Source organism: Poecilia formosa, unplaced genomic scaffold, assembly GCF_000485575.1.
Source record: "Poecilia formosa unplaced genomic scaffold, Poecilia_formosa-5.1.2 Scaffold149, whole genome shotgun sequence".
Classification (NCBI taxonomy): Eukaryota; Metazoa; Chordata; class Actinopteri; order Cyprinodontiformes; family Poeciliidae; genus Poecilia; species Poecilia formosa.
This window is the reverse complement of record NW_006800088.1, coordinates 592114-618267: the sequence shown is the minus strand read 5'-3', so window position 1 is coordinate 618267 and position 26154 is coordinate 592114. Positions and strand designations below refer to the sequence as shown.

The window sequence follows — 26154 nt, the reverse complement described above, 5'->3', positions numbered from 1 at the left end:
GGGAGGGAACCGGCTGGAGGGCGAGATGAGCAGGCGGTGAGGTGGGGGCGTACTTTATTTATTTTTTAAGAGAAAAGGAGGGGAAGGATGAGAGCAAGAGGTCAGGCAACTTGCAACATAGAGACCCAGGCTCCTCTGTGTGGTTCACTGGACGGGTGAAAAAACAAAGAGTCGGTGACCCAAAGAATTTGTTCTATGAACCTCTGGGCCAAAACGAGGTGAAAGTTTTTGCACCGGGGCATCGTTACTACAAAAATAGACAATAAAGGCCGTCTATGTCACTTAACGTCTGTGGTTTCTGTTCATCAGCCACTTACCTGGAAGGATTTACGAGTTGTTACGCTACTTGGGTCACAAAAACAGCTTTTTTTTCTTACAAAGTGAACAGCTTGTTAACAAACCGAGCCTTTTTGTTGCCACAAAGACTCAATATATTTGTAATAAATGTCACAAATATCGTAAATTAAAAAAAAACAGGAAGATCTGACAATATGAAGTCAGAATTTGTTCTCATAAAAATTAGTTCAATTAAAAATAACTCATCTTTATGAGTTATTATTATTTGAAACACTAAGAGAACCAGAGAAATGACCATCCCAGTGGCTGGCTGAACATAAAAAAGTCTTCCTGATCGTGAATACACCACGACATGTTGGGAGGTTGAACAAACAAAAACAACTTTTGGAGTAGAAACTTTAACTGAAGAAAGAAAAGTCTGTTAGCTAATTTCCAGTATCAGTAGCTGCATTTAAAATTGATCATAAAATTGCACAAAATGGAATTAGGAAAATAAATTCAATTAATGGCAGAGCAATTAAAAAAAAAATCACGTTTTTTGATTGAATAAATTTAGCTGGCAACGTCTCCGATGAGCGCTAGCTTTGTTTCGACTTCAATCTGCTTTCAAAAATGACGAAGCGTAAACCTTAAACTTTTATTTTTAATATAAAATGTATCAAACACAAAATGCTCATGTCTTATTAACCACAATTTTGGTAATTTTAACATCAAAGTAATGAGGAGCTCAAATTTCCACCTTATTCTTATACTTTGCTAAATATGTTTTTTTTTTATAAGAAGTTAATATCCAGCTGTTTTTGCAGAAAATTGATTAAATATTTTCTTGACGTAGAAAACAGGTAACACTCAAGAAATGTCAGAAATGGAATAAATCTTAATTATGAAAACATGAAACCTTTTTTTATCCTTCTAATCTACGAATATTTTCAGTTGCCTCTCCTACAACATTTCAATGTCTTTGTTTATTTTATTAAAACTGTGTAGTTTACTGTTGGAAAATAATGTTGTACTTCCCACAGTTTCCTGCTTTGCCTTCATTATTTCTTTTTCTATTCACAAATGCACAATCAGATGCAACTTGAGTGCGTATTTGTTATCCTAAAAATACAACTATTTATTAATAAGAGAACCAGAATAACAGACCAAATACGTGAGGCTAGCCTTGCCCTTCTCTCCGAGATGCCGGGATCCATTTCACTTAAACAAATGAGGGCTTATCGGCCATCAGCGTCAGCTTTGGGGCAAGTTTACATGTGCGCTTACTGAATAAAAGCCTCTCAGGCACAGTACAGACATATCACTCTGCTCTAAACCTGGAGTTCTTGTAGTGCCAGGTTAGCTGGCATTTTAAATGTATCCCAGCTAAAGCCAGACTATCCGGCCTGGAGGACAGAAGTAATGAGACATGACACTGCCTGGGGGAGAGAAAAGGAGGCCTAACAGATATAGGTAATCCCTCTCACCAAGCCAACACCTCCCACCCCTGCTGTCCCAGGAACCCAGCAGGAAGCAGAGCTACAGACACACACACAATGAAAACAGAGTGATCGATAAAAGTCATCATGATTCCATCCGTATCAATGTCTTTCAACAGGTGTAAGTTCAGATGACACATATGCTGTAACCATTTGCTCTCACACACTGAGTTTTAGCTTCCACTGAAGTTATCACAGTTCTTCAGGAACAGACGACGGCGGCCATGATACCAGAGTCACCACGTCTGAAAAACACAACTGGGCGAAAGCCTAACATTTTTCTAATGGAGTCGCAGTTTTGTTTTTTTCTTTACAAGCGCTGCAAGAAAAAGAACAAAACAAATGTTATATTCTTATTTTTATACCTGTAACGTTAGAGTAACTCGGCAGGAGCAGCTCTGTCGATTTCAGCACGCAGGCCTTTGCAGCCGTTGTTAGGAGATTAGCTCGGATTTATATGACAGATTAAACTTGGGTTGAGCTGTCGCAAAAGGATCACACAATACGACTTGATTCAAAATCAATATAAGCTACGAGTGAGGGTGATAGTATTTGTTTTCACTAAGTTTGTAACCCTTATGCGAGTATGGCGTCAGTTTTTGTGAAATGTTCACTTGGGCTCAAGAAAACTCTGTCGAAAGCTAAAGACAGGAATACAGAGCAGTGAAAAGCTGTTTAGCTCTTAAAAACTTCTTCTGTTTTAGCTTTTCTACGTCAAATGATTCAGATAATCAAAGTGCTTTCAAATGATAATTTATTTAAGGGACTAAAGTGATTCAGCCCAACAGTGTCCAGAGTGAAAAAGTAATTATCCTCTACACTTACTCTACTGTTAAACTCTTGGCAGAAACAACTTTAAAACCACTATGGACTAATTTTAGCTCACTCTGATTAGAAGAATTGTGTAAATTAGCTGAGCTGGACGGTTTTCCTGCATGAATGAGCCTCTCTGTCAGATCTAATAGTTGGATTTCAACTGGCCACTCCAAAAATGTTCATCTTACGGACTTCTTGGTGAGCTTTGGATCAGAACCAAAGTTTTTATGAACAGGACACTTTGTAGAATTGAACTGTAGCACTCACAGGATGTCCAATTCCTGATCCCAGATCATCACACCACCACCACCATTTTTAACTGTAGGTACGATGTTGTTTTTCTGAAATGCTGATTGTTGTACGCCAGATGTGAAGACACACACCTTCCAGAGACTTTTATTTCCACAGAATATTCTCAAATATTTTGGTGATCGTCAAGGTTTGTTTTGGTCAATTTGGTAAACACCTTTGCGACGCTTTGGTTGGTGCTGGTTTTAGCTTTGGTCTCTACCATGGAAACCATTTTGCCCAGTCTCTTTCTTGCTGAACCATGAAATATGAATTTAACAGGATGAATTGTGAATCAAGTAAATTTGGAGATCGGCCACTCCTGAACGATTCTCCAGCGATCCATATTTTCTTCATTTGTGGATAATGGTTCTGACTGTTGTTCTGGAGAGAGTCAAAGTCTTACAAATGGTTTTCTTACTGTTCCTAGATTGATACATGTCAATTACATCTGTTCTCATTTGTTCTTGAGTTTATTTAGATTGGAGTACAGAGAGCTTTTAGCCTGTTTTATGTTGTGAGACATGGGGACAGTGAAATTCTTTCCAGATAAAGGTAAATAATCACGGTTCACACATGGTTTCACAAGGGGGTAATTACTTTTTTTCACACAATTCTTTTTTAAAGCATTTTATTAATTTGAAAACTGCTTTTCATATTTATTTGGGTTTGACATTAACATTAGATCGATGATCTGAAACATTTAAGTGTCACAGAAAAGCAAAAGTAGGAGGTGAATACTTTCATTTGTACTTTTTCACAGCACTGCGTAATTTAAAACATTAGGTGGATCATTTAGGATGATTTGCTATGAAAAGCTAAAATCACTGAGAAGCTTCTAAATCTACAACTGTGACCTCTGAGATAACTAAATCCAAATATCACATTTTTTTAAATTTTTTTTTATAATGTTAGACAATTTAAAGTTAAATTCAGCATCAATAGTTGTTGGTGTGTGACCCATTGGAGCGCATCTCTGCCACTCTGTCCTCCTTCAACTTTTAAAGGACAGAAGCACAGAACAGCTGAGTGGTCGTCTCCTCTGGGCCGTGTGTGTTTCAGTGGAGTGTTTGGAGAAGCTGGACTGGGAAATCCAGAGATCAGGGGAGGTAAGACACCAAAGCAGGAATTAATGAGCATTATGGTATTAGGCAAAAATAAGACCCAGATTAAATCCCTGTGGATCTCTTAACAATTCCAGTAACACCTGTCAGATGATAAAGCAACAGACTATCTGAATATTAAACAAGTTGTCCTGATTAACAGGGTAATAGAAATATCTGTAGCAATGACAATGTTTTATTAATACGGTTTATAAATATTTAGTAGAAGTTCAGAGACTTTCTGCTTGTTAAAATAAAATTTAGCTTAATTGAAAGGTAATGAATGAAAAAGCACAAGTACATTAAGATACAGATACTTGTAAATCTGAAAATAACTTCAATAAATCTTCAATGATGTCAGTAAAAATATGCTTTTGTCACAGAACACTTAATAGATTGCAGATTAATAATAATAATAATAATAATAATAATAATAATAATAATAATAATAATAAAGCTCTTGTTTTCTGGTGGTTCTCAATGAATCAGTGCCTGAACATGATCCATACTGTCATTAAAGATTCTTTAAAAACACAAAAAACCTGCAGTGCAGTGTATTCAAGCAGAAATAAATATATTTTTTCTGAGAGTTAGAGGTTGATGCAAACATCTGCACCATTACGGCATCACTCCCTGATTTTCTATTGAAATCCAGCTGAATAAATGGAAAACATCACAACACTGATGTTGACTACTGCGATGATGCTGAGCATTGTGAAAAAAACCTACATTTTCCTTAATACTACCAATGTTTTTATACATTAAAAGTAAACTTGGTGAGTATTTTTCCTGTTTGTTCTGTGTTTTTGAAATAAGAAAAAGACTCGTAAGCTTTGGAAGCAGCAGATCCACAAACCCAGAAGACACCCGGTCCTGAGCAGGCAGTGATTTGCTGTTCTATTTTTTAAAGGCTTAAACTGGAGCTTGTCAGATAACTGTGAGCTTGTGGTTAAGCCGATCCTTCAAACAGTGAACATGATACCGTCTGGAGGGTGAACTATAACACTGACGCAAACACACTCTGACTCGCATATCAAAGGCTTTTGTTTCAGAAATCAAAATGAAGAGAAACAAAAACTACTGTAGAGAATTATATTTAGTTATTTATCAGATTGTAAATGAATTCATGAGAAGTGATTCTTTCCTTCAACGTTAGAGAAAATATCAGACTTTAAAGACCACAGAAAGATGAACTTATACAGTCAGTTTTCTTCTTATTAATGCCAATGTAAACACAGTGAGTAAAATATTAATTTGTAGGGATGTTTCTTTGTTATTTTAGCACATAAAATGAACAGAAGCTTGCTGTACTTAATGCCAAAAGAAAGAGTTAATCTCTGTGTTTTCCAGCCTTCACTCAGGAATAAACTCCAGCACCAACTCCTGATAAATCTGAAGCATTTCCAGCCATAAACTCACAGTCATTCATAGCGCTTACACTGTGAAACTAAGTTAAAATCACTTGAAAATCAGAGGGAGTTTTTAACATTCATAAAGATTCACTAAACAAAACTGAGTCAAAAGTGTCCCTATGAGGAATTAGGCACAAAAGATTAACACAAAATTAGCTAATTTTGTCATTGATCTGTCGGGTTTGTGGTTGTTTAAAATGTGCCTCAGAACGTGTTCAAACCCCTAAAATATGACTTTGAATTGAAGACATATTTTCTCTTTTATCAGAGACTGTAATAAAGAAATGCAATTTAATTAAAATATATTAAAGTTTTAAGTTACAGTAAATATTATGCAAACAATTTTAACCTGATATGACTGAATTACAATGTTTAAAATTCAAAGGGCTTATTAAGACTCTCCCTTTACAAAACTAAACCTCCAAACCATTTACTGTGGAACATTGTTCTGGTAAAAACTGTCCAAAGACACTGGGACAGTGCTGGACACAGTTCCCTGGTTGGAACAGGCTTTTGTTCTGGAAACACATTTTAACCTTGGGAGTCGTTTTCTGAGTCCTCCTGGCCTGAGCGGTACAGCAAACCGCATTGTGGAGACGAGGGAAGGGGAGGATGCAGGGGGATAGACCTGTCTGAGAGGATGCTCCCATTGAGTTGTAAATGAGCTTGTAATTAGCTCTTACACATTAGCCATGAGGGAATTAAGTGTGTGTGTGTGTGTGTGTGTGTGTGTGTGTGTGTGTGTGTGTGTAAATGTCACTGTGGGTTTTGTAACCCCTTTTCCTTCAAATAGGGGTAACGATGATAAGCAGATAATACTAATTACTTCTCCTCCCCAATTGCTTGTTAATTGTGCTTGGTGTGGATTTATACCCCCAGTTCCTGCGTGGCACACCACAGTGCATGACCCCTGCTTTGTCTGCTGACAAAATCAACAAGTGCTGTTTTTTAAGAGAGAATATTATGCCAAGTAGGGATACATCCAAATCATTCAAGTATAATTAGCTGATTTTGTCGTTTATGTGAAAAAGTTTTTTTTTTCTCATGCCAAAAAGATTTTATTTTTTCTATGAATAATCTGAGAGGTCTCAAGTTAAGACTAAACTGGATTTCTGCATATTCAGAAAGAAAATTATTATCAAATACTGTTAATCTGCTGTAGATAGTAGAACTGAGGGTTAGATTATCTATACTCCCACATGATGCTAAGCTAAGGTTTTGGCTAATAGCTTCCAGAAAAATACATTGGTGGTGGAAAACTGATGTTTCATACCTGTGTGTATTATTATACACAACAAAAACTATGGGGAAAAGGTAAAATGTCACTAGTTACAAGGTGCATGAAGATTTAATTGAAAACTGGATTATTTGCAAAGTTACAGGTTATGAATGCCAAAACTTGGAGTTTGGTGCCATTTTAACTATATCACACTGTAATGCATATTGTAAACAGTCAACATCAAAACATACACAGGAACACATAAAAGACCAATGATTTAATCAGGTTGGAAGTATTCAACGTGTGTCCACATTGTGAAAAAATTGTTTATGCTGAAAATCAAAACAGTTTTATATGTGATGTGTATTTGCTATCTAATTATAGCATTAAAGTATAATCAAGCTTTTCGTCTCACCCTTTACCCCCCTGCCCTTCTACAAACACATCATCTGTTCATCAACCATCTTATTATTCGTCTTATTCTAACGGCTTGAGTGTGCTTAAGCAGATTTTGATTCAGTCTGCTCTTAAAAATGTTAAACAGATTGGGAGGTGGGGCGCTGGGGGGTGGACTCCTTCTAATGAAGGTAAATGTTTGTCTATGCGAGTCTGCGTGGCGGTGGAGGTGCAAAGTGTCTAAAACTTGGAGGAGTTAGATTAAATGGCAGCATGATCTTCACTGAGCTCATTTCTCCTCTTCTGTGCCAAACAGTGTTACTGACACACACACGCACACACATGCGACACAGCTTGTCCCCTTCGTTTTGTTAACCCACCGCCCCACTGGTGAATTTAATCTAGACTTAGGATCCAACAGGCATCAATTGACTCCCAACTGTTTGTACAATAACCCTGCAGGTTTTTACGCCTCCCACTTGAAATGCTGCGAGGCGTCTGTAAAATAACTGATTTCTGATGTTTCACAAAGTTTTGTTATTCATTCTTTCAACTTGTTCTGCCTTTTCACTTTATTCAATTTAGAAAATGGTTTTATCCATCTTCAAATATTTTGTTTTCTCACTTTTATGCTTAGTAAAAATCTCATTCGGCTTCTGCTCACTTTTTGTCTGGAAATAAAATGTTTCTTTCAGAAACTAATTATAATTTGTCATCAACACAATCAACTGCATTTATAAAACAATAACAAAGCTCTTGGTCTCTTCTTCAGCAGCAGGATCATATTTTGTAGTTTAAGAATACTGAAGGCATTTAAACTAAACTCATAGACAAGTTTAGTTTATGAATTTAACTAAACTCATAAACTAGTTTAATTAGAGTTGAGTGGCTCCAATCTCAAATCTCAAGCAGATTTGAGATTGGAGCCACTTTAAGATGGCAGCTCTCCATTAATATTGGGCCCGCTCTGACTAGCAGTTAGCATTAGCCTCCATAGAAACTAATCAGAGTTTACCAAGATGAAAACTTTACCCATTACAGGCAAGACAGCAGTTGTTCACAACTTTCCCCACAGACGCTAACATTGAGTTTAATAAACTATTTTGCAAAACCTATCGGGTCACTATGACATACCAACTAATAATAACCTATTTTTGATAATAAAATACTTTAACAAGATGTTTAACAGCTTTAGCTCTTCTAAACTAGCTTTCTACAAGGTTCAGAAGTCTGTTTATGTAAATTGTTTATAATTTTTTTCAGGGCAGCAATTATGAAGTCAGACAATCATGTTTGATGCTCTAATTTATCCCAAAGATGCTTTATAGACTTAAGTTGGGTCTCTGTGAGGACCAAGCATCTTCTTCCACATTTTCTTCAACACTTGATGCAATAAAGGATGAACATAAAAACTACCTTTGGAATTTCGCAAGAAAAACACTAAATTTTCATTTTTGGATCATTTGGAAAATGCGCTTCCATTTCAAATGTGCGCAAAACTTTGTCGATATTTGGCTAATGTAAAAAAAACCCCACAATTTCACAATTGCTGTGTTTCTAATCCCAGATGAATAAGTTTGTTCATGTGATGTCACTAAAAAAACATGCTGCCGCGTCATCCTCCTACCACTTCCTGTCGATTTCTTCATCTTTTCCGCCAGTAGTAACATCTGGTTGTTGATGACATGACTTGTGAGATGCAAAGAAAGTGTCTCTGTTGCAGTTTTACCACCGAAAAAAATCACTTCATCCTAAAATATCTTACCAAAAATGTTTACATTTTTCAAAATTGACACAAATAACGGTATTTATTTTTGTAATTCCAGTTTGAGTAATTTCAAGGTGAACGGAAATGCAGCTATTCTCTAACCAGTTTATTTGATCTTATATGCATGTATTGCTCTAACATAGGACTTCACAAAATGTCCCCATTTACATTTAAAATGATTTCTGAGTGACAACTTGAAGTAGTTGATGTACAATGTGAAAACAAGTCAGGGTTTCAGTTGCTTATTGATCTATTGTTTTCCAGCCTCCTAATACCTGGATTCTCGACAGATTTCTACGTTTTTTGTTTGTTTTTTTTACTTCGTTTTAAGCCAGACAAACCTTCACCTGACTGCAACCTTTGCTCAAATCCTTAATCACTCTGGAAATAATCAATATCTGGCTTCAGGGTTACCTGTTGCAAAATAAACGTCACCTCCACACTGATGTTGTTGGGAGCACATTTGTTTCCCTTTAGGCTACTTTGGGTAAATGAAGTGTAACATGTTTGCGCATTAGCCAACAGATGCTTACAGGATCTGTTGACTGATTAATAGGAAAATTGTCCTTAGACTGATTAATGAGCTACTGAGATAAGAAGGACTGAACCAGTTTGCAGATTAATAACATGGTGTCCTGACTTGCTCTGTATGGACGTCCAGGAGCGTTCCCAGTTTGAACTGGTGTGAGGAGAGGTCACCGGGGATAGAATATCTGTAACCCATGTCTGCTTTAATTACATGGGTATTAGCTGGTGGGGGTGAGGGGGTTCTATCCCAACATTTACCCTTGGGCAAATGTCAAGAAAACATACTTAGTCAATTATGCAAAAATATTATTTAAGAGGATTCTTTTAAGTTCTCAATTTTCTAAGAAATCAGCTGCCTCTAAACTTTCTGCCTCTTGTTCTTTTTAGTGTTTATTTCCTTTTTCTTCACACATTTTCTTCTCTCCATCATCTGCTCCTGAGATGGACATGTATCTCCTAAAGATCAGACCTTTTAAATAATCTTTCCTCACTTGTTTGCTCACTGCAGTCATCCTGGCAGTCGGTGTATCCTCAGGCTAAGCCAAACAAGCTGATCAGCCAGGCACCTCTGTACACACTACCCCCCACTAAGAGGCTAATGGCCAGGACGTATAATCCTTCTCAAAACAACCACAGAGATGCTAATTGTATCTAGCTATAAATACTAGCAACTGCTTGTCCTCTTTCTTCATTTGTCTCTGCTGTTGCCTGTAATGGTGGAGCCAACAGCGTCTTCCCAGAAGTACCCACACCTAAATACCAGGAGAGGCTGCTGAAGTTGTGGCAAAACCTTTCCAACAGGTCTACGGAGATTCAACACACGGATATACCGTCCCATGTGGATTGTGAACATATCTCAGCCGAGCTACCGTGAAGCGACGAGGTGAGATGTTCCCACTGCCGATGTTCACGCCCGACCAGGTCGCCCGGGTGTGCGAGAACCTGGAGGAGACCGGGGATATCGAGCGCCTGGGTCGGTTCCTCTGGTCGCTGCCTGCCGCCGTGCCCGGCTCTGCGGGGGAGGCGCTCAATCGGCACGAGTCTGTGATGCGAGCGAGAGCTCTGGTCGCCTTCCACACCGGGAACTTCGAGGCACTTTATCAGATCCTCCAGAGCCACAGGTTTACCCGCGAGTCACATGCCAAGCTGCAAGACCTCTGGCTGGATGCGCACTACAGAGAGGCGGAAAGGCTGAGGGGGCGGCCGCTGGGCCCGGTGGAGAAGTATCGGATCAGGAAGAAGTTTCCATTGCCCCGCACCATTTGGGATGGCGAGCAAAAGACGCACTGCTTTAAGGTAAGAACTTACACAGACGTTGTAAACTTGTATTTTATACTTACGATAAAGATGTTCAATTCATCAATTAGAAGAAAACAATGGGCACGTAGAGAGCACAAACATTAAGTGGATATTTTAAAAACACCAGTCCAGATAATTTTTTCTCTGACTTTGAGATCAAACAGGCTTGACTTTGAGCTCTTAAGATGATCGTCCTTATCCTTCGGCCTGTGCGTCTAAATGACTCCAGGCTGTTGCACAAGTATGCTCCATCTCAGTGACTCTCTAAGCTGTAGCTGCAAATCAACCATCAACTGTGAGGTCTTGTAAATCCTTCTTGGAAATACTGCTAAATATCAAGAATCAAAATGGTAACATAGCAACTATGTTATAGATGTTACAACAAATAAAAACAATACTGACAAACAGAGAAAAAAATATATTTTAGTTGTTTCTGTGGTAATTTTAACTATTTGTTTGACTTACTAGCAATGATCTCACCTTCTAGCAATGGCTGTGGTTATTTTGTGTGGCGGAAAAACAAAAGTTACTTTATCTAACATCTTCATATTTTAAAGTACTTTATATAACGTCAAATTAACTGAGAAGCCAAGCTTTTATCATTGCTTTTTGTGCATTAAATTTGTCTTTGACATATAAAAAAAGCTATATAGTGGAATTTATTTTAATATGTTGGAAAAACGAAATAAATCTCATTCATCTTTATTCCATAAAGGAATTCAACTTTTAAGATTGCAGTTTTGGTCACGATTGCATTCTTCTGTACAAAATGTCTTCTTAAAACATTTTCTGTCACTAGAATATTTTTCACATTTCCTAAAATATTCTAAATAATTCTAGATGTAATATAAAATTAAAATATTCTTTTAAACTACTAAAGCCTTTGGGGATATTTTATGCCTATTATAAAAAATATCAGATGAATATAAATTGCTTCAACAGCATGTTAGAGGAAAGAGCGTGAACTTTGCCTCCATATTTGTGTGCGTGCGCTCCCTCTTGTGGCCAGTGGAAGTATTGCTCATAATCGTATAATCTTTAATCCAAACCTCTGTGGGGATGACCAGTCTGTCATCTTACTAAGCCCCTTAGCATGATCCAATTTAGTAGATATACATGGTCATGTATACGTCAACTGTAAACAGTGTTTATCTGTTTATAAATCTAGTCTAATCTGTTCAACGACCGCATCATACAAGAGGGACAAGCCAGTTTCATTAGAGACTAAAACGTAAGGATTGAAGATGAAATATCTCCCATTTTCCAGGAACGGACTCGGAGCTTGTTGAGAGAATGGTATCTCCAAGATCCCTACCCCAACCCGTCCAGGAAACGCCACCTGGCCCAGGCCACAGGTCTCACACCTACACAAGTCGGTAACTGGTTCAAGAACCGCCGTCAAAGAGACCGCGCCGCATCGGCAAAAAACAGGCAGGTTCCCACATCGTTTTAAAGAGAGGAATAATAGAGTTGAAATTTCCTAAATACTGAATTTCGTGGGGGAGGTGGGCATTTCCATTTAAACTGAGGAGAGGTACAATAACTAATTTCTGTCCCCCACCTCAGGCTTCAACAGGATCCGTCTGTCCTGCCGTCGGAGGGCTCCCCTGACGGTGCCCTGCAAGAGCGGCACCCCCACCCCCACCTGCTGCCTACTTCCCCTCGCCACCTCGGCAGCCCAGAGGCAAGCGACTGCAGCACAGAGACTGAGCGCAGAGGGACAGGGGCGTCTACACCAGAGATCTCCGTCAGCAGCGACGGCGAGTTTGAGTCTTGAGATGATAATTTTTTTTTTTCTTTTCTTTTTACACGGGTACAAAAACGCAACATTATAGATGGTGGACATGCTACAGCTGCTTAATCAGAGAAGAAAAGCGGCGGGGAACTTCTGCCTCTGAACAGACTTTGTTCAAGGAATTATGCACTTAAAAACAGCACTGAAAAGGGTGCTGGTCATTTCGCCCCTTTGCTGTGTCGTACTTTTTCAGTTTTGGTCTTTTTCTGGCAGGAAAACAAGGCGTCTTCCACAGGACGCTTCATGCCGATGGAATTCATTTATACTGGTCCCGGGGACAAATGATTAAAAGAAATGTACTACAATTTACTTACAGGTGAATATATGGAAATGTGGTTATGTGACACTGTCGATACTATTGACCAGCAGAAGTTTGTTCACATTTATTTTGGTTTGAGGCGAGGTGATAATTCAGCTGCTTTTTTTAAGAGTCAAAAAGACCAAATGGCATTGGGAACAAGGTATTAATTTTTACATTTTTAAAATGAATACCCATTTAGATGATAGATTATTACCAAGTGGAATAAACAGATAAGCAATGGTTTTCTACAATAGATTGTTTACATGTAAGCTGGCAAAGAGGCAAACTGAACCTGGAGCTCAACGAAACCCATAAGCTTGGTTGTTGTTGATGTGTAGAACGATAATCAACTACTGGCTAACAGTATGTTTAAGTCTCAGGTTCAGACTTTAGAGCTAATCCTAATGTCCGTTAGCTCATGTGAATATTAGTACTGTCGTGTTTTTTCTACTGTTTCAAATAAATCTGTAAATATAAATGATCCTGTAATAGTTTAAAGGGAAGTTGCATGCATTTGTGTGGAAATTGTGGAAAAAAAAAAACAAAAAAAAACTATAAGAACAATATAGGTGAATACATACAGCTATTGCCTGTATGTATTCACATACAGGCAATAGCTGTATGTGAATATGTCACCATGGACAATAATGAATTAATACTTATGTGCCCTTACAGATTTAAAGTAGTGTAAAACCATATATTGTCAGTGGTACACTAATGTTTATGTGCGTCTCATTGTTGTCTTCTACAACATTGGTTAAAATGTGCGCGCAAACATCGTCATTACGAACTACTTTGACTCTTTTCACTGCCTTAAATGGAGCTAAGGGCATTCCTATAACACAGGTTGTGAGTCTATGCAAACCGTCTGTGACTACAACATGCTAGAGCACAAACTATTTCAACTACAGCCATTTTAACTGTTCACCTTTCCTGCTGTCCCTCAATGGAAGATGCTGTCAGAGGTTTCCAAGCTGCTTCGAGTTCAAAGTTTAGGCTACACTCACTGGTTCCTATCTCCATGTGCCTAATGCATTTCAGAACAGTAAAAGCTAATCAAATGTGTCTTCATTAACACTCTGCTGTATGACATAACTTTCTTACAACTATCATTTCTCACAATGTTTCTGTAATTCAGTGAAAATGTGAATTTTGTAAATGTTTTGTGCGAATAAGTAAAACTATTTTCATCCAACGTGGTCATGAGTTTTTGTACACAAAAAATTACAAGAATAACCAACAATGCAACATCATTATGGATCTAAATACATTTTAGCAAAAATTATTTTAATGAAATTTGTGGAAATTAAGAAATGCAACCTGAAAAAAATATATACATGTATAATTTTTTTTCCTTCTGTTTTTTTTTACATGGACATCAAAAGAATATTGTTTTATTGTTATGAGGCAGACTATTCTAAGTTTTTAAATATATTTTGTGAATTTAAGTCACAACTCTTATGTTTTTAGGAAGTTTTTAATGTAAATGATCACAAATTGCTTTTTTATATGAAAACCTTTCTTTGATATACAACTCTTAAAAGTTTTAACTTTGCTCATAAAATCTGTGGTAATGTTTTTGACAGCACAACTAATAAATACAAAAAAAATTAAACTGGCATAATATAAAAAATGTAAATTTAACCTGATTTTGAAATGTGTGTTGTATTATTTCAACTAAATATGGGTAAGTTTGTTCAATAACATCAATTTCTCTTTGGCATCAATAAAGTATTTTTGATCTGAACTGAATTAAATTTGAATCAGAATTCAAAATAATTTGAATTCTGATTCAGATTATTTGTTTTGCAAATTTTAAATGACTATACTAAGAATTGTTTCAATAAAAGTAAAATAACTTCCAATAAATTTGTCTAAAAATATAAAGCATAACAAAAACAACTTATCTTAAGCTTTGAGACACCACGAGTAAATTTTAAAAAACGACACTGTTGTTGTAGTTGGTGTTAATACTGCAAAATAGCAGCTTTAAGCTATTTTGTACGAACATGTTTTTATGACCATTACAACTCCATCGAACAGCGGACGAAAAAAAGTTCTTACCTGTTTCTGACGACATTTTTATAACATTTTAGCAATATTTCTGATTCTTTTGAAACCGCAGCAGTCCCAAAGATGGCGCCCGGTTTCTTTCCCAGAACCACTACGGTCAAAAGATGAAAAAACAGTTACCATTCTGGGAAAAACAGGCTTACCGAACTTAGCAAAAAATAATGAATAATTAATAAAAATGCGGTGTTGAATTTGTTACCATGAAGTTGAAAACGAGCTGTCCGTTTGGAGGATCAGTACGGTAACGTCACAAATCCGCCATTACTACAAAGTTTAATTGCAAGGCTGCAATTTTCAGCCTTAATAAGACGCACTACTGCATCTCACCGCCAGAGGGCTGTATAATAACCTTATTGGTGTTCATCTCAGTTCTTGTATCGTTTGTTTGGCATCTTTATGAGGACGAGTTCCAATTTTTGTCTCTAAATATGTAAACGGATGTGTAAAGTACACTATCACAATATTTCATAAATAATAAAATAATGATAAAAGCAAGTTATTTAACTCATGTATTGATTTATATTTTGTTGCACCTCCTCTGGATTTCATGATAAACTAGAAGTTTAATTCTGGGTAAAATATTATTGTATTATTTAGTTCCATCATTGTCATTCTCCCAAAGCAGCAGATAAATTAGTACTGCAAAGATGAGCCTTTTCTTTCACAATTCTTTTGTTTTATTATTTTCAGCTATGATCAGACTGTTTTCAGGTCACATCTGTCTTTCCTGTATAAAGGTTTTAACATTTTCTGATGATTGGACTGATAAAGTGTCAACAATTCCAATGTCCACATGCTGGTTTACTGTAGAGGTAATAACAGAAGGTTGTATAGCCAAATATCGTAGCTTATGTTCAGATTCAATATCAAAGTTGTGGAGGATCAACAAACCTGCATAAATGGTAAATAGTAATCTCTGCAGAGTGCACCACAAAATGCTGAACTGATCCAAAAGGTCATTTGTGGAAGTTCTGCTTTCATAAACGAGACAAAACCTTTCCTGCTTCAATAAAAAAATTAAAAACTCCACCCCTCCTCATCCTCCTTCGCCATAAAACGGGTGTTTTTACTTTGTGTAACCCCACCCACGCTTCAAGAGCAGACTTCTGCCTACCTGTCAGTTGTGATCCCAGTTTAACTCATGCATGTTTACCTTCACTATTAAGCTTAATCAGGCTCTCGTCGGACAAGTGGGAGTATCTTGAACTGTTAGCGAAGGCATGGACAGCCAAGGGAGGAAGGTGGTGGTTTGTGACAATGGGACGGGGGTGAGTAAGTGCTTCAAACTCTTTCACACAGTAATCATCATAACATCACAGGTTGTTTTTTTTCTTTTTCTTTTTTGGCATGATGTTTTATGTATCCTTCATCTTTCCAAGTCATCCCAACGTTGGTGATACTGTCATCCAAATCAGGTGTGCTGCATCTCTAACAGCGTTTTGATTTCTGGGTTTCCAGTCAAACAGATGCAGAAATCCTGCAGGGTGTGTAACACGGCGCTTACTGCAGTCTCGTTGCACGAGTCTGGACTTGTCACTCCTGCTTTTACAAACATCCATAAATGGTTGTGGTGGTTTGAAGGGAGCATGCAATTGGATGAAAAACAGGGAGAAGTATGAGGTGTTAAGATGTTCAAAGAGGCACCTTGATGTAACATTATAGGATTTACATGTTTATTTCTAAGAATACTGGCAAATAAAATTCATACCAACCTGTTGACCTACATTTCTTTCTTATTTATTGATTTTATTTTACTTTTTTAGAGGAATTTGTTACGTTGCTTCAGGCTAAGGAATGTGTGTTTAACCGAACAGACATGTTGAGACAGTAAAGTGAGAGGTTTCATCTTGATAGACTCTGTGGTTGATTTCATAGCATTTAAACACTCTGTGACTATTTATTTAAATGTCAACATGCAGATACTTTTCCAGTTCCAGAGTAAAAAAAAATCAAGCTGAGTTCTGTATACTCCCAACACAAAGTCTCAGTTTCGGCTGACGAGCAGAAATGTGAGCTTTATTTGCACACACACCCGAAATGTACTTCATGTTTCTTTCTCCACTTCCCCCGCACAGTTTGTCAAGTGTGGCTTTGCTGGGTCCAACTTCCCCAAGCACATTTTCCCAGCCATGGTGGGACGGCCAATCATACGGTCGAACACCAAAGTGGGCAACATTGAGATCAAGGTGAGCCTAATTAAATAAAAATAAAAAGATGACATAATGTTTAAAAAATAAAAAAAGCTTTTTCATATTTAATCCCTTTTATTCTGAAAACCCTAAATAACTCTGATCACAATGTGACAAAATGTAATAAATAAAAATACATTTTTGCACAATTACACATAAATAGAGAGGCACTAATTTAATTTAATCAATTTCCTGACCCTTTGCTAATCCAGCTCTGAAGTATTTGATGGTTGCAACAACGCACACAGTTCATTTTATGCACTAAGGTAACCTGTGACTGTGCAAATCATTAAAGCCTTTAAGCATCCTGATCCTGTCGGGACTGCAAAGGAGGTAAATAGATCAAACTGAAGGGCAGATTACATGTTTATTTGATGCGTCTTCTAGTTTTACACATTAAATTATATTTTGTGGATGTGAAATTACTCACTAAAGGAAAACTGGAATCTATGTGAAATGATCTTATCTTCTAATATATCATTAAAATTGAAAGAAAATTAAACTTTTACATGTTTTGCAAGGAATACAGGCATCCCTTTACACTAGACAAAAGACATTTCGAGTCTTACTGTCATGACCTCTGACCTCTGTGACCAGGACCTGATGGTTGGGGAGGAAGCCAGCGAGTGCCGCTCCATGCTGGAGGTGTCCTACCCCATGGAGAACGGCATGGTGCGATGCTGGGAAGACATGCTGCACCTGTGGGACTACACCTTCGGCCCAGAGTGTCTCAGCATCAGCCCATCAGAATGCAAGGTGTGGTGACCACACACAGAGGGCTGGTTATGGGTTTCACAGGACTTCTTTAAGCATAGTTAACGTTATTTGTTGTTTTGAAGATCCTGCTGACTGAGCCACCCATGAATCCCACCAAGAACCGAGAGAAAATCGCTGAGGTCATGTTTGAAAAGTACCAGTTTCATGGGATCTACGTGGCGATTCAGGCCGTGCTCACACTCTACGCCCAGGGTACGTTGACATCAAGTTCCCGCTTTTAAGGCTGCATTATAAATTAATATCACCTGAATACTTTATGTCTATCACCCACCAATGGACATATTTTCAGGATTTGACGAATTGTGTTTGTTCAGGTTTGCTTACCGGGGTGGTTATAGACTCGGGAGACGGCGTCACCCACATCTGTCCGGTTTACGAGGGCTACTCTCTACCCCACCTCACGCGCAGGTTGGACATTGCAGGACGAGACATCACGCGCTACCTCATTAAGGTGAGACAATCAGAAAAATTTAATTCGTTCTACAGTACCATTAGTTTTGCTTTTACAAGTGATGTTTTATCCCTCCTTCAGCTCCTTCTGCTGCGTGGCTATGCCTTCAACCACACGGCTGACTTTGAGACGGTGCGGATGTTGAAGGAGAAGCTCTGCTACGTTGGATACAACATTGAACAAGAGCAGCGCCTGGCTCTGGAGACCACCTACCTGGTAGAGTCCTATACGGTACGTTTAGGAGCAACAGCCAAGAAGACATACTTTCAGGTTTTATGTTAATTGATAAAAGTTAGGGTTTCCCCAAGAAAACTTGCTGAACCCAGTGTTACGGGTACTATGGCAATCTATCAGCAGCCTGAGTTTAAAAATATGTAAAGTTGACAGGGCATTTGAAAAATATCACTATGTAGCTACGTGGTATTGGAAGAGATTACGAAAAGTACACAAACACCATCTGTAAAGTCTTAGAAAAAAAGACAAACATAATTGAAATACATACAATTTTTTTTGCATTTCACTGTAATTAATGTGGCCAGACATTTTTTGATCCTTTATCCAAGGCTTTTCACTTTGTTCACTGTATTTGTTAGCATGCTGGCTGGTAAAGACAGGCAATGGTTACTGAAAGACATCTGACACCTCAGCCTCCCTACCTGTTCACATACTGACAATACTGTGTTGCTACTGTGCTTCCAACCATTTCACCAAAGGGACTCTGTGATATCACTGTTACTAGTGTGTAAAAAAAACTTATAATAAAACATACTGCTTTAGTCTGGTGGGGGTGCAAGTAAAGCCTGGTGGCCCACCAGACTTATAATGCGCTGGGGGAAACCCTGAACGTTTCCTGGCTGTTTAAGTTTTATTGGTCCGCGTGTTTGGTGCAGCTCCCCGATGGCCGGCAGATAAATGTAGGCGGAGAGCGATTTGGGGCTCCAGAAGCTCTTTTCCAGCCTCACCTCATCAACGTGGAAGGAGCCGGCGTGGCTGAGCTGCTCTTCAACACCATCCAGGCTGCAGACATTGACCTGAGGTCTGAGTCTCCCCTCCACAGCTGCCTTTGACAAACCAAAGAACTGATGCTGACACATTTCCACTGTGCTTTGCTGGGCAGGGCTGACTTCTACAAGCACATTGTCCTGTCAGGAGGGACCACCATGTATCCGGGCCTTCCCTCCAGGCTGGAAAGAGAGATCAAGCAACTCTATCTGGAGAGGGTGCTTGATGGAGACACCCAGAAGCTATCAGTAAGAATCTGAAGGGTATTAAAGGCTGCAGAAAACTGGTGAACATCTGTGTTGGTTCTTGAATAATATAACAAGTACCCAATGGTACTGGTAGTCAATACTCATTTTCATTTAGGGGCCACATCACAATCAAGAATACTTAAAAAAAAAAAAAAAACAGACACCCTGTGTTTTCATGTCCATACCCTGACCCATACCTTTCTTCGCTTTACTTTGCCCCTCTGCAGAAATTCAAGATCCGAATCGAGGACCCGCCCAGGCGCAAGCACATGGTGTTCCTGGGCGGAGCTGTGCTGGCCAACATCATGAAAGACAAGGACTCCTTCTGGCTCAGCCTGGAGGAGTACAGGGAGAAGGGCCTAGGCGTGCTGAAAAAACTGGGAGGAGGAATCCGATGAAACAATCACAACATAAAAGACAGAGAGAAACCAACGTATGAACTAATGCTAATTTTGTTATTTCATCAAAAAGATTGCCCAATTATTGTCTCTTCCTCTTCTCTGTTCATAAAAACAATGAGTTTTATTCTAATGCTTCTGTTACCATAAACGCTGTAAAGCAAGCAATCAACTGGATTTTGTAAGTTTTATTATTAAACCAGACATTTTTGTTTTCTTGGTTTACACAGCATCATCTATATTTATTGGTCCCCCCCTTTTTTTTTTGGCCTATTTATAAATGCACAGACAAAAAGTTAAATATAAAAACAGGTATCTTCCTATAGATGATAAAAATATAAATATAAATTCATATGGAAATGAGCCAAACTGATTGACTCAGTTGGCTTTACTGACACATTTTCCTGGGACCACTTACCCCATAAAAACAAATAACTGAGTCTGAATTGTGAATCACACATTTTGACTTGGGCTGCACAGTGGCACAGTTGGTAGAGCTGTTGCCTTGCAGCAAGAAGGTTCTAGGTTCAAGTTTGGAGTTTGCATGTTCTCCCTGTGCATGTGTGGGTTTTCTCTGGGTACTCTGGTTCCACACAGTCACACTCTGGTGTGTGTGCATGGTTGTTTGTCCTGTCTGTCTCTGTGACAGACTGGTGACCTGTCCAGGGTGACCCACCTGGAATGTTAGCTGGAGATAGGCACCAGCAACACTCCTGACCCCACTAAGGGACAAGGGTGTAAAGAAGATGGAGGGATGGACATTTTGACTTGTTCTTTGCAAACACTTTGGAAAAAACACGTATTTTTAATAAAGTGGATGCCATAAGAGAAGATGACAAAAATGACTAAAATAAATAAATATTTATGAGCCAAACATTTCTAAGATGTTAGCAGTGATTAAGCTAACTTTGTTTGCCAAAGAGAAATCCAAGATGAGTGATTTAGATAAGAAACTAAAGTAGGTATGAGTTAATTTTAGCTTTTTTTCTTCAAAACATCTGCATACAGATATTTGTTTTGTCGCTTCAGCTTCAGCAGCTGGTGTTTTAATGAGATGCTACGAAACAAATTCTATACGACAAGAAACACGTGATGATGTATTAAATTATTTAATGTCAATTCTGCAAAAGAAAAAGAACCCCTAAGGTTAGAGTAATAAAGGAAGAGGTTAAAAGACTGATTGGATTTTGCTGCCACCTAGTGGTGATTGAGATTATTCAAGACAAAATCCTCCCTGGAAGCACATGGCGCTGGTACAGATATTGCAATCTTTATTGCGATACTGCATTACCTGACAAAATACAGTCGTGTGTGTGTTGCTTTTTTTTTACATTGAAAAAAATTGGTGAGCTCCCACAGTAAACACATGCTTCAAACACACACACGCACGCACACACACACACACACGCATACACACATAAATCAATCTTCACGTTGAATGAGAAAGCATGCAACAATGTTCACATCATAGCTCTCAAAAACAAACCTTCTCAGTCGGATTAAAAACTCCAGATATGTTGAAAATCTGCACTTTCATATCCACACAACAAACTGAACAATTTCAATTTTAGCTTTAAATTCACAATATGATAGATATATATATTTGAAAGTGACACTGAGTCAAACAGTCTGTTGACGTTGATGACTTGCAGCAGGAGTCCCAGAAGCTGGTGTGACGAGGACATTTACATTCTTCCAGTCCTCATGAGGTCCTGATTTGTTTGTCAGAACACAACACTTCATCTTACACTTGGGCCAAGAGAAACAACACAACTCAGAGCAGATTTTTTTTTAAATGGAATGAATGCTGGAAAATATTATTTAATACATTCGCAAGTCAGTCAGTAAGTTGATCAATTTGTTGCAGATTGGGGTTTTTACTTTCCCTCCCTGATAAAAGTTTGGCCCCAGCTACAACTTTTACCATTTTCTAACCCATTAACAAGGTTGTAATGTCAAGATTTCACCAGCAGGTGGCAATAATGTAATTATCAGAAAAATCAAAAGAAGGAGATCCTGAGCATGGCTAAAGAAGTGCTAGGCTAAAGATCTCTGTAAGACATGATAAATTTGTTCGGTTAATAAATTTAGAAAGAAAAATAACTGTTTACATTTCATACTTCACAAGACACTGAAGTGCAGAACTTTCCAGGAAGTCAAGTGTATTGACTACTGCAAACTTCTGACCAATAGTCACCAAAGTAGGAAACAAAATTCTGCCCAAACAATTGAGAACAAGCTGTAAGAACTCCAGGGCTGCAGAAAAATAATTTAATTATTGATTTCCTGAAACCCTAGGAGAGGAAAGAAATTTCTCTAAACGTTTCTTTAAACTTCTCTGAAGTTCGGCACTTGGCCAGAAATTTGAAATGGGCATTGTCAGTGCAAAGCAACACTTCTGCTGGTGTGGACTTATCAAGTGGTTTGATGAGGATGCCATTTCCAGACCAAGAAAGAAAGTCGTTCTTGATCCTGCCATCTTGGGTGAAGTTATTAGTTTTTGTTTCTTGTGAAGCGTGAATTGGCTTCTGTCATTCTCCCCCAAAGATTTCAACTGCAGAAGTCCACACTTGGGAGAAGTAGACATATCTACATTTCTCCCTTTCCCAATTAACCATACCCACTTTGGATTTCTGACCAATCACTTAATAGCTCTCAGACATTATACGGGACAAGAAGTTCATCATAGATGTCGCGTCAAGAAGAAACAGCAAGAAAAAGAAAGAAGTCATCTTTTTTGGGAGAGAGAACAAATCTCCTGCAGAGTACGTTCTTGCCTTTAAGGTTCTCCCATAAACTATTCCACTCATTTCAATCACAGAAACCCAAACAGGGACGTGTGCAAAGTGAGATTCAAACACCAGCATAGGTAGACCAGTTTCTAAAACTCTGCACTTTAATGAGTCACGTTCAAATTCTCTGTTGTTTTCCCAAAACATGATGGGACTGGAATGGGCTGTGGTCGTATTTATTTATTGGTATCAAAGGAAAAAATGTCCCTTTCACCTTAAATCACCTTGTGATTTAAGGTGAAAACAACAAATGCCAATGTTCGCATACCTCAAAAAGAGACGGCATGCTTCGGATTATAACTTTTCCATACTTTCCATGGTTGGTTGCATGAGTGTTGATAAATGACAAAATATTAAAAAGAAGTAAATTATCGAACACAAACACTGTGTGGTATTTAATTGTATTGTTGCCTTACTACCTACCGGTGCAATGAATTAGGGAAAAAGCCTGTCAGGAATGTTTAACTGTTTCTTTACCATTATCATTATTGCAGCAAATTTAAGAAATTGTTATAAAATTTTAGGTCCATATTACCTTTCCCTAGCAAAGAGATGCAAAAGAAGAAGACAAAATATTAGTTTGGCAAAAAATATCCAGGTTAGTGTGGAGAGGATCTTAAAAATAAAAAACAAGAAAAAAAAAAAACCTGAAGCTTTTCTGCCACCTTGCTCCCACTTTCTCGTTATTCCACCAGCAAAAAAAAAACCCATGTGAGAAACTGAAAACAAGGAGGGGAGTCTGTGCCTTCGCTCCAGCAGGCAAGCATAAAGCCACCTCTGTGGGAGACTCTTATGCACAGCTGATTTCAAATCTCACTTCTTTCAAAAACCCTGATGATGCATGTTCTGTCACTTTGGTACTGCAGTTCGGTCTTGTCCGCAACACATCTCACTTTCTTTTTTGCGAGGCCACGTTTCAGGGAACCACAGAAAGGTCGAGAAACATCTGCAGTTTTTTTTTTGCACAGAAAGTGAAGCAATAATACATCCAAGTGTCTTTAAGACTTAGCCCAGACTTACAATGTGAAAGGGTTACATCACCACGGTGGACAATTTGCCTCCCTAAGTGCGTACAGGAAGTGGTTTTTTGTTTCCAGGCAACAGTAGTCTCTCAGAATTTGTGTTCTTTGGATTCGAGCCTCGGCGTCTCTTAATGATGTAATCTCTTCATGGTACAACTCTGGGTTCATGTTGCAGGAAAAAAAACAAAACAAAAAAACAAAAACAAAAAAAGAAACAATCAAATCCATTTATTACACATTTTCCATGTCACAAAATAGCACACTCCTTTTAACACAAGCGGCCTCAATGCGCGGCACAACAACTCTCAGCAAGTTGTCTCTGCTTTTTGCTCTGGTCCGTTCAGGATCAGGACGTAGGATCAGGACTGTCGCTTTTCACGACGAGTCCCGACCCGTGACGAGGCACAGCGCACCGCCGGAGAGAGGAGACGCAGAGAGAGAGAGTAAGAGACAGAGAAAAACACCCACCATCCATCCATCCATCTCCTCCTCCTCCTCCTCCTGCTGCTTCCTCTGTGCCTCCCACTCACTCCTCGCACACCGACTCGCTCAGGTCCACGGCACCACCTCTGGTGAGCCGCCGCATCTTGCTGAAGTCGTGGTCGGTCCTCAGGTAGGAGAGCGAGGGCCCTCCCTCGCTGTGGCTGGCCAGGTCCTGGGGCTGGGCCTGGGGCGGCAGGGCCCTCATCTCGCCGCCGCTGCGCCAGAACAGTGTGTATTGCTGCGGGTCGGACACTCCGAAGGTGGAGGCGCACAGCTGTGCCAGGGCCTGGCTGGTCTCGCCGGCTCTCCACTGCAACGTCTGCACGGCGCTCCGCTCCCCGTCCTGGAACAGTATCCGAACGCACCTCTGCAGGTGGGGCGGGGGGAGAAGGAGAGGAGAGATGGACGGATAGAGAAAGAGAGAGAGAGAGAAACACGAGTGAACGCGTTTTGTGCGTTGATGACAAACAGAGGTCAAGAGGCTTATGGAGTGAGGGCAAAAGAGGGGGAGGAGTGAGGGATGAGAACGGCGAAAGCTGCAGGAAACAAGACGAAATGAGGCTCACAAAAGAAACAGCCTCTAAAACAAAGCTCCTGCTTCCCACACACAGTCAGCCGGGTCGGAAAAGCTTTATATAAACTTCATCTTTAGTGGCGCTGCTCTTTTATCCGCCGCTAACTCGCGCACATTAATCCTACAGGAGCTCCATCCCAACTTTTCCCAAAGTTTCCCTCTGATCCACACCGATCGAGGCAATCAATCAGGAAACTAAACAAGCTTCTGCATCGACAATTGCCACTCATCGGAAAGCACACTTTAGCCATTATATAATGTCCGATTCAGCCACCTACAGACGCCCTCACACCTCTCTGAACAGAGAACGCACACACACAAAAGACATGGCATATAATCCCCTCACCAAACAGCCCAGTGTCGAGGAACCAGAGCAAATCCTCTTTCTCCTGTTCCACAAACACGCCGACAATCCTGCAAACACTTCCAGCCACGAGAAAACACAACGCACAAGCGGCTCCAGAGACAACCCCCAAACAGAACCGAGAGAAAACACAGTCAGGAATCGACAGTCAACAGGTCTTCCCGTCAGCAAAACTCACAGAGTCACTGAGCTCCTCGCTGTCCGTGTGCATATTGTGTTTGCCTGCTTCGACGGGTAGATGCAGCTCGATAAATTTCATGTTATCTGACCGCCCACCTCTTCATAGCACTTGGCTCACTGATCCTCGCCTGTGTCAGTGGAAAATCTGGCTGCCGGGTGAGTTAGATGGGCTATTTGAAGCCAGGCGAAGCACCACGTGACGAGATGGAAACGTGGATGACAATGAATTCCTTTTTTTTGTTTTTCCTTTTTCAATGGCTTCTGGCGGACCTGTTACACCGACAGGAAGAGGTGATAAAAGGGAGAGTAGGCAAAAAAATAATAATAAATGTAAGCAAGAGAGTGCTATCGCTTTAGGGGAAGTCCAGTTGTAAGCTGGTGGCTTCAGATCAAAGGGATTACCTCTGGAAAAAAAAAAATCTGAAAATCCTGTCTCACTTTTGAAAACCTTCAAGCATCCGTAAAAATAATTACAACTTGATAAAAAAAAAAAAAAAAAAAATTCCCGTCAAACGTGCGTGACTGCTTCGGCCCGGCTGCCAACGTCACAGATGTAGGACAATTAGATGATGCTGCCATCAGTGTAATTAATTACTGTTATGTCTGTGCCTTTGTGGATGGATTATCTTTTGGTGTTTTTCGTGACGTTGTCGTTTGACCATTTATAAGATGACAGAACAGATTTGAAATTGTATGTAATCTCTCCAGAAAGGATTCAGTTACAGCTGCCAGTGAGTTTCTGCACTCCTCCTCATCCTCTTTCTTTTCTTAGAGAGTGACGGTTTCCTGGTTGGAGACACTGAAGGAACTACTGCTACCATTAACTTTCTCTGTTTTTCTGCTTCTGTCATAGAAAGTACAGAATAGAAGATGTTGCTTCCATCAAATTTGCATTCATTCT

The 26154-nt window shown here is 39.2% G+C and overlaps 3 protein-coding genes across 6 annotated transcripts in view; 2 read left to right on the top strand and 1 right to left on the bottom strand.

Moving 5' to 3' along the window:
* The first annotated feature begins 9243 nt into the window (after window positions 1-9243).
* On the top strand, window positions 9244-13181 carry six7 (SIX homeobox 7). The gene is made up of 3 exons (XM_007563593.2): window positions 9244-10601; window positions 11872-12035; window positions 12171-13181. Exons 1-3 carry the CDS (start codon window positions 10194-10196, stop codon window positions 12379-12381), a joined length of 783 nt encoding a protein of 260 aa, XP_007563655.1. The 5' UTR covers window positions 9244-10193; the 3' UTR covers window positions 12382-13181.
* A 2663-nt stretch (window positions 13182-15844) lies between these two features.
* Window positions 15845-20063, top strand: LOC103145931 (actin-related protein 2). Of its 2 annotated transcripts, none has more exons than XM_007563590.2 (9): window positions 15845-16041; window positions 16849-16959; window positions 17560-17718; window positions 17802-17931; window positions 18054-18190; window positions 18272-18421; window positions 19081-19226; window positions 19308-19440; window positions 19668-20063. In XM_007563590.2, exons 1-9 carry the CDS (start codon window positions 15994-15996, stop codon window positions 19836-19838), a joined length of 1185 nt encoding a protein of 394 aa, XP_007563652.1. In that variant the 5' UTR covers window positions 15845-15993; the 3' UTR covers window positions 19839-20063. The 2 variants fall into 2 exon arrangements, with proteins under 2 accessions (XP_007563652.1, XP_007563653.1); XM_007563591.2 differs by lacking the exon at window positions 15845-16041 and adding an exon at window positions 16132-16188.
* Window positions 20064-21158: 1095 nt separating this feature from the next.
* The window catches only part of rin1b (Ras and Rab interactor 1b), a 38002-nt gene continuing 33006 nt past the window's right edge, over window positions 21159-26154 (bottom strand). For 2 of the 3 annotated variants that reach the window (XM_007563589.2, XM_016677197.1), the window contains exon 12: window positions 24179-24502. In XM_007563589.2, the coding sequence (XP_007563651.1) occupies window positions 24179-24502 (324 nt within the window). Of the gene's footprint in view, window positions 24503-26154 lie in introns of all 3 variants that reach the window. The other variant, XM_016677196.1, reaches the window with a different exon arrangement.

Bases quoted from the DNA above. Each gene is read 5' to 3' on its own strand.
- six7 (XM_007563593.2), top strand. From the start codon at position 10,194: ATGTTCCCACTGCCGATGTTCACGCCCGACCAGGTCGCCCGGGTGTGC. The intron at 10,602-11,871 runs GTAAGAACTTAC...CCCATTTTCCAG, and splicing joins AAAAGACGCACTGCTTTAAG to GAACGGACTCGGAGCTTGTT. The intron at 12,036-12,170 runs GCAGGTTCCCAC...CCCCCACCTCAG, and splicing joins GCCGCATCGGCAAAAAACAG to GCTTCAACAGGATCCGTCTG.
- LOC103145931 (XM_007563590.2), top strand. From the start codon at position 15,994: ATGGACAGCCAAGGGAGGAAGGTGGTGGTTTGTGACAATGGGACGGGG. The intron at 17,719-17,801 runs GTGTGGTGACCA...GTTGTTTTGAAG, and splicing joins TCAGCCCATCAGAATGCAAG to ATCCTGCTGACTGAGCCACC. The intron at 18,422-19,080 runs GTACGTTTAGGA...TGTTTGGTGCAG, and splicing joins ACCTGGTAGAGTCCTATACG to CTCCCCGATGGCCGGCAGAT.